General features: G+C 42.7%; 1 protein-coding gene across 1 annotated transcript in view; it reads left to right on the top strand.

The window, feature by feature from the left end:
• LOC119410439 (activating signal cointegrator 1 complex subunit 3) overlaps window positions 1–18,172 on the top strand; it is a gene marked incomplete in the record, with an annotated part of 282,415 nt that overhangs the window by 89,310 nt on the left and 174,933 nt on the right. Inside the window, 2 exon segments of the mRNA XM_037677348.1 lie at window positions 4,411–4,602; window positions 6,044–6,268. Coding sequence (XP_037533276.1) covers window positions 4,411–4,602; window positions 6,044–6,268 — 417 coding nt within the window.

The raw sequence follows: 18,172 nt of genomic DNA, 5'->3' as shown, positions 1-18,172 counted from the left end.
CACTTGCGCACAGTTTTCAACTAAAAAAAAGTAACGATTAAATCTGACAGCTCTGATTTTACATTTGAACACCACTTATGCACAGTTTTCAACAAACAAAAGTAACGATTAAACTGACAACTCTGATTTTACTTCAGACACAGATTACTGCGGTTAGCCGGTAGAAGACAGATCTCTATCGTACGTTAAATTTCGATCGTTTCTACCGTATACCGTATATATTGCGCATTCCTACCTGCGACTTATAGGCCGTATTTATGGATTTTTTCCCATATTTATAAACCAATTTTTGACTGAGATAAGACCGTTTTCATTCATTCTGACTGAAAAAAATTGAACAGTAGCATTTTCAGCCACTTGATGGCAGTAGAGTAGTAGTAGCAGTAAGGCATGCCATTGCATCATGTAATAGGTAAAAGTGGCTATAATGACAAATTCAAAAAATTTCAAGTAAAAAATAACTGGACTTTATTTATACTTTATTGTTTGTGCCTTGAACTTTTTTGAATTTACCATGTCCTACATGACTGATCATCTTTACCATGACACAATTGGCTTGCCATAGTCTTCCAGCTTTGTTCTGCTCGCTGCTTGGAGCAAACGTCAAACCAGCTTCACTGCCCCGGCGATGCAGCTAATTTGAACATTAAAGTGCATTTATTAAGTAAAAGTTCAACAGAGACACACCTTTGCTATAATTTCGAGCAAACAAATATTTGTTTTAGGTGCTTTTTTAAAAAAAAATTCGAAGAAATGAGCAGCGTTCCTACTTCCATTTTTTTCCTCCCTCTGCTCGCTCCTGGAGCACCGAGGCAGCGAATACTTTTGAAATACAGCTGATTTGACTGTTAGTCCTTTAATTGAACAAATGTTTGACTGAGACACACCTGTACTATAAAGTCGAGCAAACAAATAATTGTTTTTAGGTATTTACAGTGAGGAAAATACAAACCGGATTCCAAAAAAGTTGGGACACTAAGCAAATTGTGAATAAAAACTGAATGCAATGATGTGGAGATGGCAAATGTCAATATTTTATTCGTAATATAACAAAATGCGTCTGTGAATAGGCTGTTTAGTTTCTCCATTGTAGAGGTCTGGACAGTCCTCGCTGCATTGGACCGCATACACTACACCACTCTGTTTGTGCATGGGTGTTTTGTCCTTGAGGTGGACCAGCCTCTGTTGGAGAGTCCTGCTGGGTTTGAAATGTACTGGGATGTTGTGTTTGTTGAAAATCCTTCTGAATTTCTCTGATACTCCAGCAACATAAGGGATGACAATGTTTTTACGTCTGTTGTTGTCCTTATTCTGTTTATTGGTGTGTTTTGTAGATTTCCTCGCTGACTTGACAAAAGCCCAGTTAGGATATCCACATGTTTGGAGAGCTTCTTGGATGTGTTTGTTCCTTTTCCTTCCCTTCTGTCTTCGTGGGATGCGTTCATATGTTCAATGTTAATATTTGGCACAGTAGCCTTTGTTTGCAGTTACACAGGTCAAACATTTCCTGTAGTTTTTCACCAGGTTTGCACACACTGCAGCAGGATTTTGGGCCATTCCTCCACACAGATCTTCTCTAGATCAGCCAGGTTTCTGGGCTGTTGCTGAGAAACAGAGTCTGAGCTCCCTCCAAAGATTTTATATAGGGTTTAGGTCTGGAAACTGGCTAGGCCACTCCAGAACCTTGATATGCTTCTTACGGAGCCACTCCTTGATTATCCTGGCTGTGTGATTCAGGTCATTGTCATGTTGGAAGACCCAGCTACGAACCATCTTCAATGCTCTAACTGAGGCGAGTGGAATTAAGACCAAAAAGTTCTATTTTGGTCTCATCTGACCACATAACTTTCTCCCATGACTCCTCTGGATCATCCAAATGGTCATGGGCAAACTTAAGACGGGCCTGGATGTGCGCTGATTTAAGCAGGGGAACCTTCCGTGCCATGCATGATTTTAAACTATGACGTCTTAGTGTATATACCCACAGTAACATTGGAAACAGTGGTGCCAGCTCTCTTCAGGTCATTGACCAGCTCCTTCCATGTAGTTCTGGACTGATTCTCCACCTTTCTTACAATCAATGATATGCCACAAGGTGAGATCTTGCATGGAGCCCCAGTCCGAGGGAGATTGACAGTCATGTTTAGCTTCTTCCATTTTCTAATATTTACTCCAACAGTTGATCTTTTTTCACCAAGCTGCCTGGCAATTGCTCCGTAGCCCTTTCCAGCCTTGTGGAGGTCTACAATTTTGTCTCTGGTGTCTTTGGACAGCTCTTTGGTCTTAGACATGTTAGTAGTTGGAGTCTTACTGATTGTGTGAAGTGGACAGGTGTTTTTATGCAGCTAACAACCTCAAACAGGTGCTTCTAATTTAGAATAATAATTATAATAATAAGTGTAGTGGAGGTGGACTTCTTAGAGGTGGGCTAACAGGTCTTTGAGGGCCAGAATTGTTGCTGATTGACTGGTGTTCAAATAATTTGCAGCAGTAACACAGAAATAAATTATTTTAAAAAATCATACATTGTGATTTCCGATTTTTTTAAAATTTTTTTTAGATTATGTCTCTCACATTGGACATGCACCTAAGATGAAAATTTCAGACCGCTCCATGATTTCTAAGTGGGAGAACTTGCAAAGTCGCAGGGTGTTCAAATACTTACAAACCGGATTAAAAAAAGTTGGGACACTAAACAAATTGTGAATAAAAACTTAATGCAATGATGTGGAGGTGCCAACATCTAATATTTTATTCAGAATATAACACAAATCACAGATCAAAAGTTTAAACTGAGAGATTGTATCATTTTAAAGGAAAAATCTGTTGTTTCCAAATTTCATGGCGTCAACAAATCCCAAAAAAGTTGGGACAAGTCCATTTTTACCACTGTGTGGCATCCCCCCTTCTTCTTACAACACTCAACAGATGTCTGGGGACAAAGGAGACCAGTTTCTCAAGTTTAGAAATAGGAATGCTCTCCCATTCATGTCTAATACAGGCCTCTAACTGTTCAATCGTCTTGGGCCTTCTTTGTCGCACTTTCCTCTTTATGATGCGCCAAATGTTCTCTATAGGTGAAAGATCTGGACTGCAGGCTGGCCATTTCAGTACTCGGATCCTTCTCCTACGTAGCCATGATGTTGTGATTGTTGCAGAATATGGTCTGGCATTATCATGTTGAAAAATGCAGGGTCTTCCCTGAAAGAGATGACGTCTAGATGGGAGCATATGTTGTTCTTGAACCTGAACATAGTTCTCTACATTAATGGTGCCTTTCCAGACATGCAAGCTGCCCATGCCACAAGCGCTCATGCAACCCCATACCATCAGTGTTGCAGGCTTCTGAACGGAGCATTGATAACAACTTGGGCTATCCTTGTCCTCTCTGGTCCGGATGACATGGCACCCCAGTGTTCCATAAAGAACTTCAAATCGTGACTCATCTGACCACAGAACAGTCTTCCATTTTGCCACACTCCATTTTAAATGACCCCTGGCCCAGTGCAAACGTTTGAGCTTGTGGAGCTTGTTTAGAAATGGCTTCCTCTTTGCACTGTAGAGTTTCAGCTGGCAACGACGGATGGCACGGTGGATTGTGTTCACTGACAATGCTTTCTGGAAGTATTCCTGAGCCCATTCTGTTATTTCCTTGACAGTGGCATTCCTGTTTGAGGTGCAGTGACGTTTAAGGACCCGGAGATCACCAACATCCAGTAGGGTTTTACGGCCTTGACCCTTACTCACAGCGATTGTTCCAGATTCTCTGAATCTTTTGATGATGTTATGCACGGTTGATGATGATAACTTAAAAGTCTTTGCTATTTTACGCTGGGTAACACCATTCTGGTATTGTTGCACTATCTTTCTTCGCAACAATGGTGGAATTGGTGATCCTCTTACCATCTTGGCTTCTGAGAGACACTGACACTCTGAGAAGCTCTTTTTATACCCAATCATGTTGTCAATTGACCTAATTAGTGTTAATTGGTCTTCCAGCTGTTCGTTATATGCTCAATTTCCTTTTGCCAGCCACTTATTGCTACTTGTCCCAACTTTTTTGGGTTTGTTGACACTGTGAAATTTTGAATCAACATATTTTTCCTTTAAAATGTTACATTTACTCAGATTAAACTTTTGATCTGTCATTTATGTTATATTCCGAATAAAATATTGACATTTGCCATCTCCACATCATTGCATTCAGTTTTTATTCACAATTTGTTTAGTGTCCCAACTTTTTTGGAATCCGTTTTTAATGGCAAAGCGACATATTTATGGGTTTTCCCACTTTTTTAGACATATTTTGACTGATGCGACTTGTACGTTGGAAAATAAGGTACATGTTGTAAATGTGAAACTGCTGTTTTTGTTTTTGTTTCCAACAACCATTCTGACCATGTCTTCCAGATCCAACGCTCTAGAAACAAACAGATGAAGGAAATGTTCCCAGAAGGCTTTGGGATCCATCATGCTGGGATGCTGAGGTCTGACCGAAGCTTGATGGAGAGCCTGTTTTCTAAAGGCCATCTCAAGGTTTTGGTCTGCACTGCCACCCTGGCCTGGGGAGTAAACCTGCCAGCTCATGCAGTCATTATAAAGGTGCCTAAAATTAGTCTTCTGGTTTTTTTTTTTTGCAAAATTGCTTTAATTATACTATACGTTTAATGTGAGCTTGCAGGGGTTGTCAACCTAAAGGCACTTTCACAAAACACTTCAAGCCATAGCTTGGAACAGACAAAGTGTGAAAGGAAATAAATGACAGCATTCAGTTCACATATTAGTTATGTCATAATATATGTACAAGTAATATATGTATTATGTAATATATGTCACTTCACCACTTGCTCAAGCCTAGATCGGATGCTTCCCTCCCTCCCTCTCCGCTTTGCTGCTTTGTCTGTCTGTGAAACTGCTTCTGAGACTCTCTTGCATTTCTTCCGAACCATAATCATGGGCTTGTTTTGACCAGTTGGTCCCTCAACTCAATTTACACCATTTCTTTGAAGAGAAGACAGGCTTTAGGCGAGCCGATTTGCCCTGTTGGCACGTACGCAGCTGGATATCTCATCGACTGGAAGACTTGATGATGTGTCTATCTCTGCTGCCATCTGTGGATTTTAAGGACGCATAACTGGTTCCTACTTTTTGGATTCAGCTGGTGCTGGTTTTTATCTACAATCAAGGAAGTCGTCAGCAGCAAATTTGGACCCTATCACGCTGCTTGCCTTTATGATGGTTTGGTTTCATATCTCGAGTACCCGGACTCAAATGCTTTGGGCTGAATGGATCAGATCTTGGGAATTTTTACTCAGTCATGTTCCATCGGTGTGGCCATGTTATTTTAGACATTTCGGAACCAAGTGGACCAAACACAGACTCATGGTAGATGTCATTAAATTCTGCTTGTCCCCAAAACAACTGTGTGTTTATCTAAATTTTGGTCGCCTTGGCTGGCCTTGAAGGCCACCTTATCTGAATTTTGCCTGGAGAAAAAATGTGATCTGACGTTCACCACCCCCTCCCTGAGGAATTTCCAACTGATAACCAGATGAAACCCCGCTGAAAAAACTTTGTATCATCATTTCAGGACTCTCGATTCTCAGGGGTTATTCTTGGCCATTCCTCGACATACCTCGAGAATGTTTATGGATCTTACCGGAGGACATTGACTGATTACAGTGACCTCGAGAGCATCTGTAGACGTTGTTAACCGCTCTCGTCTCTTCCTTCTTCCTGCTCTGCTCTATTGCAGAATGTCTACGTAAATATGTGCTTGTTTGTGCGAGGTGTTTTTTCAATATTAGAGGTTTTTCTCAGCCAAGAAAAAAGTCTGATAGGAATTTTTTCACCTCCAACTCCTACATGTGTCCAGTTAACCACTGTTTTTGTCTGTCCAAACAGGTCTCACTTGTAAATGAGTCTTCGAGGCTCAATGTGATTTATCTGTTTAAATAAAGGTTGAATGAAAATATATATATTTGTTCGTTCAAGTCCTGTTTAATTGGAGGTCCTCACTGTTTAAATGTTCTGTTTTTAACAGGGAACACAAATTTATGATGCAAAGCGTGGTGCTTTTGTGGATCTTGGTATCCTGGATGTTATGCAGATTTTCGGCCGAGCGGGTCGACCCCAGTTCGATAAGTTTGGAGAAGGCACTATCATCACTACCCATGACAAGCTGAGTCATTATCTGACTCTGCTGACCCAACAGAATCCCATTGAGAGTCAGTTCCTAAGCAGCCTGGCTGACAACCTGAATGCAGAGGTTAGTCTCTACAGATTTTTTTATTTTATTTTATTTTTTATATATATCACTGTGAAACCAACCCCACTAAGGAGCACAAGCCAGTATATATTTTGTGCCTGCCCCAAGTCTGGGTAAATGGTGAGGGATGTGTCAGGAACAACATCTGATGTAAAACACTTTTTTCCCAAAATTAATGAGTTCATCTAAGCATTATCATTCTGGATCGGTCGAGGCCCAAGTTAACTGCAATCAACACTGGTGCTGTCGACAAACGGGGTGCTGGCAGAAATTGTGTAACCATTAGTCGAAAACCATGAGGAGGGAAACGTGTCAGGAGACAGAGGGAGAAGAGGAAAGTGAAGAATGTAGGACTGAGGGTTGCAACTCTAAATGTGGGGACAATGTCAGGCAAAGGTAGCAAGCTGGCTGACATGATACAGAGAAGGAAGGTAGATGTTTTATGTGTCCAAGAGACCAAGTGGAAGGGCAGCAAGGCTTGCAGCATTGGAGCAGGATTTAAACTGTTTTACCATGGTGTGGATGGAAAGAGGAATGCCTTTGGGGTGGTCCAGAGGAAGAGTTGGCAAAGAAAATAGTGGAGATGAAAAGAGTGTCAAATAGGCTGATGTGCCTGAAGGTAGAAGGTAGAAGTAGAAGGTCTGATGCTAAACATCGTGAGTGGTTATGCTCCACAGGTTGGATGTGATGTGGAGGAGAAAGATACATTTTGGGAGGATCTGGATGAAGTGATAGAGAGTATTCCCAGGGAGGAGAGAGTTATGATCTGCGCTGACATGAATGGACATGTTGGTAAAGGAAGCAGAGGGGATGAGGAAGTGATGGGTAGGTTTGGTGTTAAGAAAAGAAACCAGGAAGGACAGATGGTGGTGGATTTTGCCAAGAGAATAGAAATGACTGTAGTCAACACTTATTTCCAAAAGAGGGAGTAACACAGAGTGACCTATAAAGGCTCACACAGACTCAGTCGGACCTCAGTTCGCATGGAAACTGTGTGCACTGTCCGCAGATGGTTGAGACTTCATACTCAAGCATACACCCTGACCGGCTGCAGCCAGCTCTGCAGGCAAGCGGTGTTTGCCTTTCGGACAAATTGAGTTCACTGATTGGTCATTTGCTGACATGCCTACTGGACTGATTGACAGGTTGCAAAAAAAAAAAAAACCAAGAGCTGGTAGTAAGCGGCAGTGGTGTTCTATGTTTATATTTTGTTAATAAAAAGTTCTAAAAAAAAAAAAACAGAATGCTGGCCCTGCAGCCCACACATTGGACTGGCCCACCGGAAAATTTCCAGACACTCCCGCAGCCACGCTAGGCCTGATCTCAATTTGCTCGTGACAAATGCTATCATTTCTCACAATTTCAACCATGGTGTCAAAAGATGAGGAGGAAGAGATTGCTTGCCTCTTGGAAAAAAAGAAAAGAAAAGGCCATTAAACCAGACCACGGATTAAGAAGGGGAATTTAATACATTGGTGTCGCATACAAAAAAAAACTGTCGCTGGACAGTTTATTGTGCGACACAGAGTACTCGTATGCGGTCATAAAAAATTATCTTTCCATGGGCATGCCCGGTAGGAAGGTACTTGTGTCATCTGGACAGAGAATGGATGATAAGGAAACCTGGTGGTGGAATAGTGAAGTGCAGGACGCCATTCAATGAAAGAGATTTGCCAAGAAGAAATATGACAGTGAGAGGACTGAAGAGAGGAGACAGGAATATAAGGAGATGGGAAGTAGAGCAAAGAGGGAAGTTTTAAAGACAAAGCAGAATACGTATAATGAGTTGAATGGGAGGCTGCACACTAAAGTGGTTGAGAAGGACTTGCACCGATTGGCGAGGCAGATGGATCAGGCTGGAAATGATTTGCAGCAGGTTAGGCTATTAAAGATAGGACTCCGAATGTTCTAACAAGTGAGGAGAGTGGGTTGGGAAGATGGACAGTATTTTGAGCAGCTAATGAATGAAGAGAATGTAAGAGAAAGAAGAGTAGAGGTCATATAAACTGTAGACCAGGAAGTGGGAAAGATCATACCAGTGGATGTTTGGAAATGTCTTGGAGAGAGGGTGAGAAAATGCCTCAGGAATGGAGAAGTGTGTTGGTGCCCATTTTTAAGAACAAGGGTGATGTACAGAGTTGTAGCAACTACAGGGGAATTAAGTTGATTAGTCACATGATGAAGATCTGGGAGAGAGTTGTGGAAGCAAGACTTAGATGTGAAGTGACTGTGAGTAGCAGTATGGTTTCATGCCAAGAAAGAGCACCACAGATGCCATCTTTGCTTTAAGAATGCTGATGGAGAAGTACAGAGAGGGTCAGAAAGAACTCCATTGTGTCTTTGTGGATTTAGAAAAATTGTATGACAGTGTACCAAGGGAATAGGTGTGGTATTGCATCAGGAAATCTGGAGTGGCAGAAAAGTATGTTAGACTGGTACAGGACATGTATGAGGACAACAGTACATGTTAGACTGGTACAGGAGTGACAGATAGCTTCAAGGTGGAGGTGGGAGAGAATCAAGTCTTGGCTCTGAGCCCCTTCTTGTTTGCTCTGGTGATGGACCGTCTAACAGATGAGGTCAGACAAGAATCCGCATGGACTATGATGTTTGCAGATGACATTATGATCTGTGGGGGGAACAGGTAAATGGTAAATGGACTGTACTTATATAGCGCCTTTCTATCTTATTGAGACACTCAAAGCGCTTTAGACTACAATCTGTGCCCTCATTTACCCATTCATACAGCACTCTACTAGATCTCTACAAAGCTAATTGAACAAATCATTCTAAAGAGACTAATCAGTGATTTATCACATTCATACACTGATGGGACACACATCAGAGGCAACAAGGGGTTCAGTGTCTTGCCCAGGGACACTTCAGCATGTGACTGCTGTGGGGTTCGAACCCCCAACTCTTGCATTGGAGGACGACTGCTCTAACCACTCAGCCACAGCTGCCCAACAGGTGGAAAAGAACTTGGAGAGGTAGAGTTATGCACTTGAAAGAAGAGGAATCAAAGTCAGATGTAGTAAGACAGAGTACATGTGTGTGAATGAGAGGGAGGCTGGTGGAACAGTGAGGCTACAAGGAGCAGTGGTCACAAAGGTGCAGGGCTTCAAGTACTTGGGGACCACTGTCCAGGAAAAAGGGGAGTGTGGTAAAGAAATGAAAAAGAGAGTCCAGGCAAGATGGAATGTACGAAAAAAGTTTCAAGGGTGATTTGTGACAAAAGTACGTGCTCTATCTCCGCTGATCTTCAGGTTGCTAATTTACGCCACTCGTATTTCCGTTAAAATCCCTGACATATTTACGTCATTGGTTAAAATGATATGCAGTTTCACCACTGAGCTGCGCTGTTTTACCATGGAAATAATTCATTCTGTATCTTTCAGGGTTTTTTCATTCAGCCCAATGCTTAGCATATCATCTTAACCAATGACATAAATATGTCAATGATTTTAACGGAAATTCGAGTGGCGTAAATTAGCAACTTGAAGATAGGCGAAGATAGAGCACATACTTTTCCAAGTAATTTAAGACAGTTCTTATTCATTAACAATGGCCGTGCGACCTGTAAGAATTCTTTTTAGCACATGTGCAAATGAACAGACAATATGGATTGTGCTTCCATAACAGATTGGGCAGTGACAGGCCTTGTACATCTGATTACCTGAGGGCATTCCGTCTGTGTAAGAAATGCCTACACCCATGAGGGGTGGGGTGCTGGGAGCCTGGAGCGCCCAGCTCTGTCAAAGGAAAATGTTACTCAGTGGCAGGAAACTACAGAGAGACGTCAGGAAGTCTTTCATAATAAAATGTAAAAATATACATTTTGAAAATTATGAAAAAAAAAACATAAATAAGATGCTCCTGCATATAAATGGCGGGGTACAAAGTGTGAGAAAAAAAGTAGTGACTTTTATACCGACAATTATGGTATACAGGTTCGGGTCTTAAAATTAGGATATCATGAAAAAGTTTATTTATTTTTAGTAATTTCATTCAAAAAGTGAAACTTGTATATTATATTCATTCATTACACACAGACTGATATATTTCAAATGTTTATTTATTTTACTGTTGATGATTGTAAATGACAACTAACGAAAACCCTCAATTCAACCTGTCTGTCCATACTGATGGAATGTCATAAGGATTTTGGCCAGCTTCGGGTATGTATGTCCGACGCCCATCGCTTGCCTGCACCGGTTCCCATGTCAGATTCCTAGCCACTTTTTCTGAAACTTTATACACATCAAACACTTACACTATTTTCTTTTGCCCTTTTCTTTGCCCCATTCTCAGTGGCTTATAGATGGCTCCTGACTGGCCAGCCATGGATTCTAAGCTGGCACTGCCCTCATCTTCCGTGTCTTCTTTCTCTCGTTCTGCATCTTTTTCTCCTTGACAGGCTTCACTGTCACTCCACTCACTGTCTTTGTTTAATGGTTCCATTTTTGCCAATGCCTTCCATGTTACCATACCATACCATTTTATTTATAGAGCACTTAAAACAGCGACACGGTCAACCAAAGTGCTGTACAGACAGAACAACAGGTAACGCACAAAGCAATATACAAAATGAAGTAAATCAAAATATAGACATAAAAACGATGCAGATAATACATATGATGACTAACCTGTGTGAAGCAAACAGGGTCAAAACACAGATCGTCTGGTGTTGAAAGCTACTGAATAGTAGTGGGTTTTTAAACAGGATTTGAAAACCGAGAGGGAGGGGGCCTGTCGGACAAGCAGAGATAACTCGTTCCAAAGTCTTGGGCCTGCTACAGAGAAGGCCCTGTCACCTCTGCGCTTAAGACGAGTTCCTGGAACTGTGAGGAGCAACTGGTCCGCTGACCTCAGGGAACGTGGTGGGACATATCAATCAACCTTTATTTAGACAGGTAAATCCCATTGAGCCTCGAGGACTCATTTATAAGAGAGACCTGATTTCAACAAAGAAAGATGACAACAATGGACAACAGCAACAACAATAAACAATTATAAAAAGTCATAATACAAGTTGTTTTTTTTTTTTTTTTTACAAATAAGATGGCTAAAAGGAAAAGGTAACAAAAAAACAGCTAGATTCTAAGGCGAATGTAGAAAACTAAAAACAGGAACATGTCTGCATTGGTCCCTGCCAGGAGTCCCAACAGATTCTTAAAGCCACTTAGAGAGGTCAAGGCCGAGAGCTTCAAATCTTTTTGTAAGATATTCCAGGAAACAGGAGCGGAGTAGGAGAAGGCCCTTTTGCCTAGTTCAGTCCTCATTGAGGGAACACTGCAGGCAATAATGTCCTGAGAGCGCACTCCGTAGCTGCACTCACGCAGAGACATGTAAGAGGAGATGTAAGAAGGTAGCAGACCAAGAAGTGATTTAAAGATGAAAATGTACCCGTGAGAGAGTCTGCGTGAAGTTAATGATGTCCAGTTAACCAGTGAATACAGGGTGCAGTTGTGGGTACGATAATCACAGCCAGTTATGAATCTTAGTGCACCATGATAGACAGCATCCAACATCTGCAGGGTTCTTGTAGGAGCGTTCATGTAAACAATGTCACCATAATCAATTGAGGGAAGGAAAGTCACAGATACAAGGTGTTTTCTAGCATTCAGGGTTAGACAGGATTTGTTTATGAAAAAGAAACCTAGTTTAACTTTCAGTTTCTTTACCAAGTTTTCCACATGGAGCTTAAAAGAAAGATGTGAGTCGACCAAGATACCCAAATATTTATAGGAATCAACAAACTCAGTGGGGACACCATTTGAGGATAAAATCAGAGGAAGAACTGCTGGGACCAACTTCCTATTTGAAAAAAGCATCCCTTTGGTTTTGTTGGCATTTAGGACAAGTTCGAGGCGGAACAAATCAGTCTGGATGATGTTGAATGCAGAATTCAAAAGCTGGAAAGCCTTAGCAACAGTTTTAGCTCGACAATAAACAACTGTGTCATCAGCATAGAAATGTATGGATGCATTAGGGATGTTTTTACCTACATTATGTATGTAGATTGTAAAGAGGGTGGGTCCTAAGACTGAGCCTTGTGGTACACCATTGTTGACTGTTAAATAACTGGAGGAAGTACCATTATGTTGAACACATTGCCTCCGGTCTGAAAGATAGTTAGAGAACCAACCAATGGTGTGTTCTGAGAAACCAATTTCTGAGAGTTTATGACACAAGATGTTATGATCCACAGTGTCAAAAGCTTTAGACAGGTCTAAGAAAAGTGCAGCACAATAATCTTTAGCATCCAGTGCTTCACCAACGTCATTAAGAACCTTCAGTGAAGCAGTGGTTGTGCTGTGTTGTTTCCTGAAACCAGATTGATGTGGAGGTAAGATGTTAAACGAGTCCAGGTAATTTTTGATTTGAGAGTTTATCAGTTTTTCTAGAACCTTGGCTAAAATGCAGAGTTTAGAGATTGGTCGATAGTTGTTCAGTGAGGTGGGGTCTCCTCCCTTCAGCAAAGGAAGAACAAAGGCTGTTTTCCAAGTGTCTGGGATGGAGTTTTGTCTTATGGAGAGATTGAAGATGTGGGTCACAGGGACTGTGATGATATGAGCAGACAGCCTTAAGAAATAGGGTGGAAGTTCATCTGGACCTGCAGATCTTTTAGGGTCAAGATCTTTTAACAGTTTATTGACCTCACTGACCAAGAATGGAGAAAAAGAGAAGCTGTGATTAACTGAGGATTGACTTGTAGGAGGGATTTGATTTGTAGAAGTTTGGTTATTAGGGGAAGTGGCTGATTTTCTGTTAGTAACTGTGTCAAATAAAGAACTAGAAGCAACAAAATGTTTGTTGAAACAGTTCTGGATCTTGTGCTTATTTGACACAGGAACAGAGTTAAGGAGAAGTTGTGATGGGAGGTCAGATGATTGGGGGGTGCCTGAGAGAGATTTGATGGTTTTCCAGAATCTGTTAGGGTCATTTAGATTTTTGGAGGTCTGAGATAAGAAATAGTTGTGTTTTGCTGCTTTGACAGCAGTTGTGCATTTATTCCTCATCTGTCGAAAACTCAACCAATCAGTGTCTGAGTCAGATTTTCTCGCTGCAGCCCAAAGATGATCTCTCTTGTGCAGGAGGTCAGCTAGCTCTGGAGTAAACCAGGGACTGTCTCGTCCCTTTATTCTGAACTGACGAAAAGGAGCATGTTTGTTCACGAAAAAAATGAAACTATTATGAAAATAGTTCCAAGCGGAGTTCACATCATCAGTTAACATAATATGATGCCAGTCAAAGTGAGACAGATCCCAGAGGAATGACTGTTCACAAAAACATTTCAGATCCCTTTTTTTAATTAATCTGGGCTTAGAAGGTGGAAGTTTAATATCTCTCAAAGCAGCTGTCACACAATGATCACTCAAAATATCAGCGAATACACCTGTACCAGGGAATTTGTGAGGCATATTAGTTAGAAATAGGTCTAAGATGGAGGATTTTTCAGGATGGTTTTTGTTTAATCTAGTGGGAGAGTCAATCAATTGGGTAAGATTGAGAGACAGGCAACATTCCTTGACTTTATCACAGAGGGGGGTCGACTTACACCAATCAATGTTGAGGTCTCCAGCCAAAAGGATCTCTTTAAATTTTAAATTACCAAGGAATTCCATCAGTGCAGACAGAGCCTCAGGTGATGCTGAGGGGGGTCGGTATCAGCAGACTACAGTTAAGATCTGGCCTCCATTCAAGGTGTTGTTTACAGATAAGGCTTCAAACTGGTTTGGAATTGTTTTAGAAGACACAAGACTAGCAACCAGAGAGTCTCTGATGTAAACATCGCCCCCCCCCCCCCCCCCTTTTTTTTTTTGACGATCACAGCGGTAGATGTTAAATCCATTGATTGCCAGGTCATTATTCAGTACAGATTTGTTGAGCCAGGATTTAGAGACGAAGATAACATCTGCCCCAGAAGAACTGATCAGAATTTTCAAAGCATCAAGTTTTTTCAGAAGGCTACGAGCGTTTACATGCAGAAAATGAAGCCCAGACACGTTCTTAGTCATTTGGTGTGCTGTAATTAGTGGGGGGTCCAGGGTTGGGTTGAATCCCTGAGAGCAGTAACAACATTATTATCAGACATTTTATTGATTTTTTTGTGACTGATGTGTAATTACAGGAGTTAACAGTGCGACAATTAGCCCCCATAATCGAACCATGAGAAACATTAATGAAGACGTGATCATTCAGAACCCAAAAACAGTGAAAGTTGCAGTGATGGGGCAGATTCAGGTGTATTAACAAGATTCAGTGACTCCAGATAATCTGAGAACTGAAAATAGTGACAATAATATGAATGATGCAGAAAAGTTTCAGACCATAAAACGTCACAGTTCAAATGGGCAAACAAACCCGACAAGGTGGCCCAACTGCAGTTTGAGTTTGACTGAGGAGGGCTCCGGCCCCCCAGTGAAGATGGATGGATGCTCCCATGAGAAACAAAAGCTGGGTCCAGAATCAATAGGCCGAAACAGAAACAGATAATTCGCAGCAAATAGCAGAGCGAGCTGCCAGAAAATCCTCCTGAAGTGAAAGGCATGGTCCTAGCTCATTTCAGATCAACAGGGGACAACAGCGTGATCCGGAATAAAATTACTTATTTTCCAGGTGAGTTTGGATGGAGGCCTGCAGCAACTCCGATACAAACTCCGAACTTCTCTCGAGCACCACGCAGCGCTGCTCCTCTGCTTCTCTGCACGACACCTCCGCACCCGACAGCACGAGAGGCACCCCCGGTGAAAAACGAGACTGACCAGAGAGGCTGAAGTCGACACTGGTCCGGTCCGATTCTGCTCCAGTCCGGCTCCGGCGCTCCACAGCACGAGAGACAAAGAGGCTGAAGATATCCCTGGCCCGGTTTTGCTCCGGTCCGGCGGCGCGGTTCTGCTCCGGTCCGGCGGCGCTTCAAAGCACCGGAGCGTCTCCTCCAGGTGAACACAGTAATTCCACGGAGGTGGACAGTCCTTCGGTAAAAGTAACGGGCTGCTCACTGAAGCCGAGACCGGCTCTGTTGAAGACGAAATCCCCACAGCCACCTCGGTTTGGTTCTGGTCCAATTCGAGGGTCACAGGTACACTTCCCCCACACCTATGAAGACACCACGAGGGCCAGTCCTGCAGAAAACCAGCGAAATACCACCTGGCGATATTTGTCGGAACCAGGTAGAACCACAAAGGTCCAGATAAGAGTTCATTGAAGTCCAGAGAGAGAGAGAAAAAACACCGGACCTTCGTGCGACGACTCCCCGGCTCGAGGGGTCACCTGGCCGGCAGGTTACGCTCAGAGTGACCGGTGGGGTGGGAGCGGCCGGTCCTGGACCAAAATATATTTTTGGACGGTCCCGTCCGGCTCTCTGAGTCACTGAACACCGAATTCGGTTGGAAGGAGGACCAACTTTAGTCCGGTTCGAAAAAACGGGTCAGTTTGATGATAAAAGACTGCAGAGAAGCCGGAGGGAGCTGCCATCCATCAGCTCGCTGGAAGTGAACGTGATAACATATGTTATATTATATGTTATGTTATATATAGTGAACATATGGCTGTAGCAAATCAGAGAGATGGGGGGGGGGGGGGGGGATTGTTCAGCAATTTGTAGACAAACAGGAGTATTTTAAACTGGATTCGAAGGTGAACTGGTAGCCAGTGCAGGGAGGCCAAAACTGGTGTAATGTGCTTTCTTTTGCCTGCACAGGTTTAAAATTGGGCAAATTTAAAGCCATCCAGTCCCTGATGTCAACCAGGTAGTCGAACAGAGGTTGAATAGAGCATGTACCATTGTGTCTTAGGGGGAAGTAAATTTGACAATCATCGGTGTAGAAGTGAAAGGGTATGTTGTGTTTCTGGAAAATAGTACCAAGTGGCAGCAGGTATAAAGAGAATAGGAGGGGACCCAGGATGGACCCCTGCGGAACCCCCCATTTAAGCTCTGCCACTGCAGAACTAAAATCCTTGATGGAGACACAAAAGGATCTGTCAGTGAGGTAAGATCTGAACAAATTGAGGGCTGACCCTGTGATGCCCGCCCATTTCTCCAACTTAGCAATGAGGATCTCATGGTCGATGGTTTCAAACGCGGCTGTAAGGTCCAATCGGACAAGCAGCACAGAATCACCGGTATCTGTGGATAAGATGTCATTATAAACCTTCAATAGGGCAGTTTCAGTGCAGTGGAGAGGTTTAAAGCCTGATTGGAATAGCTCTAAGATGGCGTGATCCTCCAGGAAGCACTTCAACTGGGACTCAACTCTAAAAAAGTTAAATCTGGTCCTCTGGACATTCAAAAAAACCAAAACAAAGCAAAACAACAAAAAATGTAAAAACGTTTCGTCTCTCGTCCGAGAGACTTCTTCAGTCTGAGGTGCTGTTTTCAGCTCAGTCTCTTAAATAGCACCTTCCCAGAGTGGATCAACCAGTTTTGCTGCTGACAACCAAAACCAACTGATCACATGCTCAAGAAGGACCATCAGCCTAACAATGGATCATTAGCACACTGATGGCTGTTTACTGTTCACAGAGGGCTGAGTGATACTAGCAATCACAGCATTGTAAGAGGGGGACAGTTGAACCCGGAGGCCTCCACCCCTGTTTAATGATGGACGATTTCTTTTCACAAAGATGGCCTCCTTTACTCCTCTCTCAAACCATTGTTCCTCTCTATCCAGGATGTGAACATCTTCATCCTTGAAAGAGTGACCGCTGGCCTGGAGATGAGTGTAGACCGCAGAGTCCTGGCCTGATGATGTTGATCTTCTGTGCTGGGCCATCCTTTTGGCCAGTGGCTGTTTTGTTTCCCCGATGTAAGACTGATCACAGCCCTCCTGACACTGAACAGAATACACAACATTACTCTGTTTGTGCCGGGGGACTGGATCTTTGGGATGAACCAGTCTTTGCCGTAATGTATTTTGGGGTTTAAAAGCCACTGGGACGTTATGTTTAGAAAATAAACGTCTCAGTTTCTCTGATACTCCCTCAACATATGGAATGACCACTGGTCTGGGTTCCTCCTTTTCACTTGTTGGCTGACTGGAGTCCTGTTTGGGTTTCTTCTCTGCTTTTAGGAAGGCCCAGTTAGGATATCCACATTGCTCTAGAGCCTGTCTTGTGTGGGATTTCTCCTTCTGCCTGGCTTTTGAGCTAGTGGGGACGCTGTTCTGCTCTGTGATACAGAGTCCTGATGACTCCTAACTTGTGCTCCAAATGGTGATGGGAGTCAAACTGCAAATACTGGTCTGTGTGGGTGGGTTTGCGGTACACCTCAGTTTGCAAATGTTCTCTATCAGAGACTGAGACCTCACAGTCCAAGAAAGCCAACCTGCCATTTTTTACATCTTCTCGTGTGAACTTGATGTGTTTATCCACAGAGTTGATGTGGTCAGTAAAATGTTGGACTTCCTGAGATTTAATTTTAACCCAGGTGTCGTCAACATACCTGAACCAATGACTTGGTGGTGTCCCTGAAAAGGACGTCAAGGCTCTCTTTTCTACTTCCTCCATGTACAGGTTGGCAACAATAGGAGAAACTGGAGACCCCATAGCACACCCATGTTTCTGCCTATAATATTGCTCCCCATATGTGAAGTAGGTTGACTGCAGGCACAGTTTCAAGAGTTGACACAGTTGTTCTGTGGAAAGCGTGGTCCTGCTGCTCAGAGTGGTGTCTGATTTTAATTTTAAACTGACCACCTCTACTGCATCATCAACAGGAATGCACGTAAAGAGTGATGTGACATCAAAAGAGACCATTGTTTCATCAGTCTCCATGATGACATCCCTCACCTTATCCACAATGTCCATGGTGTTCTGTATGTGGTGTTCTGAGCTGCCAACTAAAGGGATGAGTACAGACGCCAGATATTTGGAAACATTGTAAGTGACAGAGTTAATCAT

This window comes from Nematolebias whitei, chromosome 5 (assembly GCF_014905685.2).
Source record: "Nematolebias whitei isolate Nwh7 chromosome 5, NemWhi1, whole genome shotgun sequence".
Classification (NCBI taxonomy): Eukaryota; Metazoa; Chordata; class Actinopteri; order Cyprinodontiformes; family Rivulidae; genus Nematolebias; species Nematolebias whitei.
Note: the sequence above shows the minus strand (reverse complement) of the source record. Positions and strands in the feature narration are given on the sequence as shown.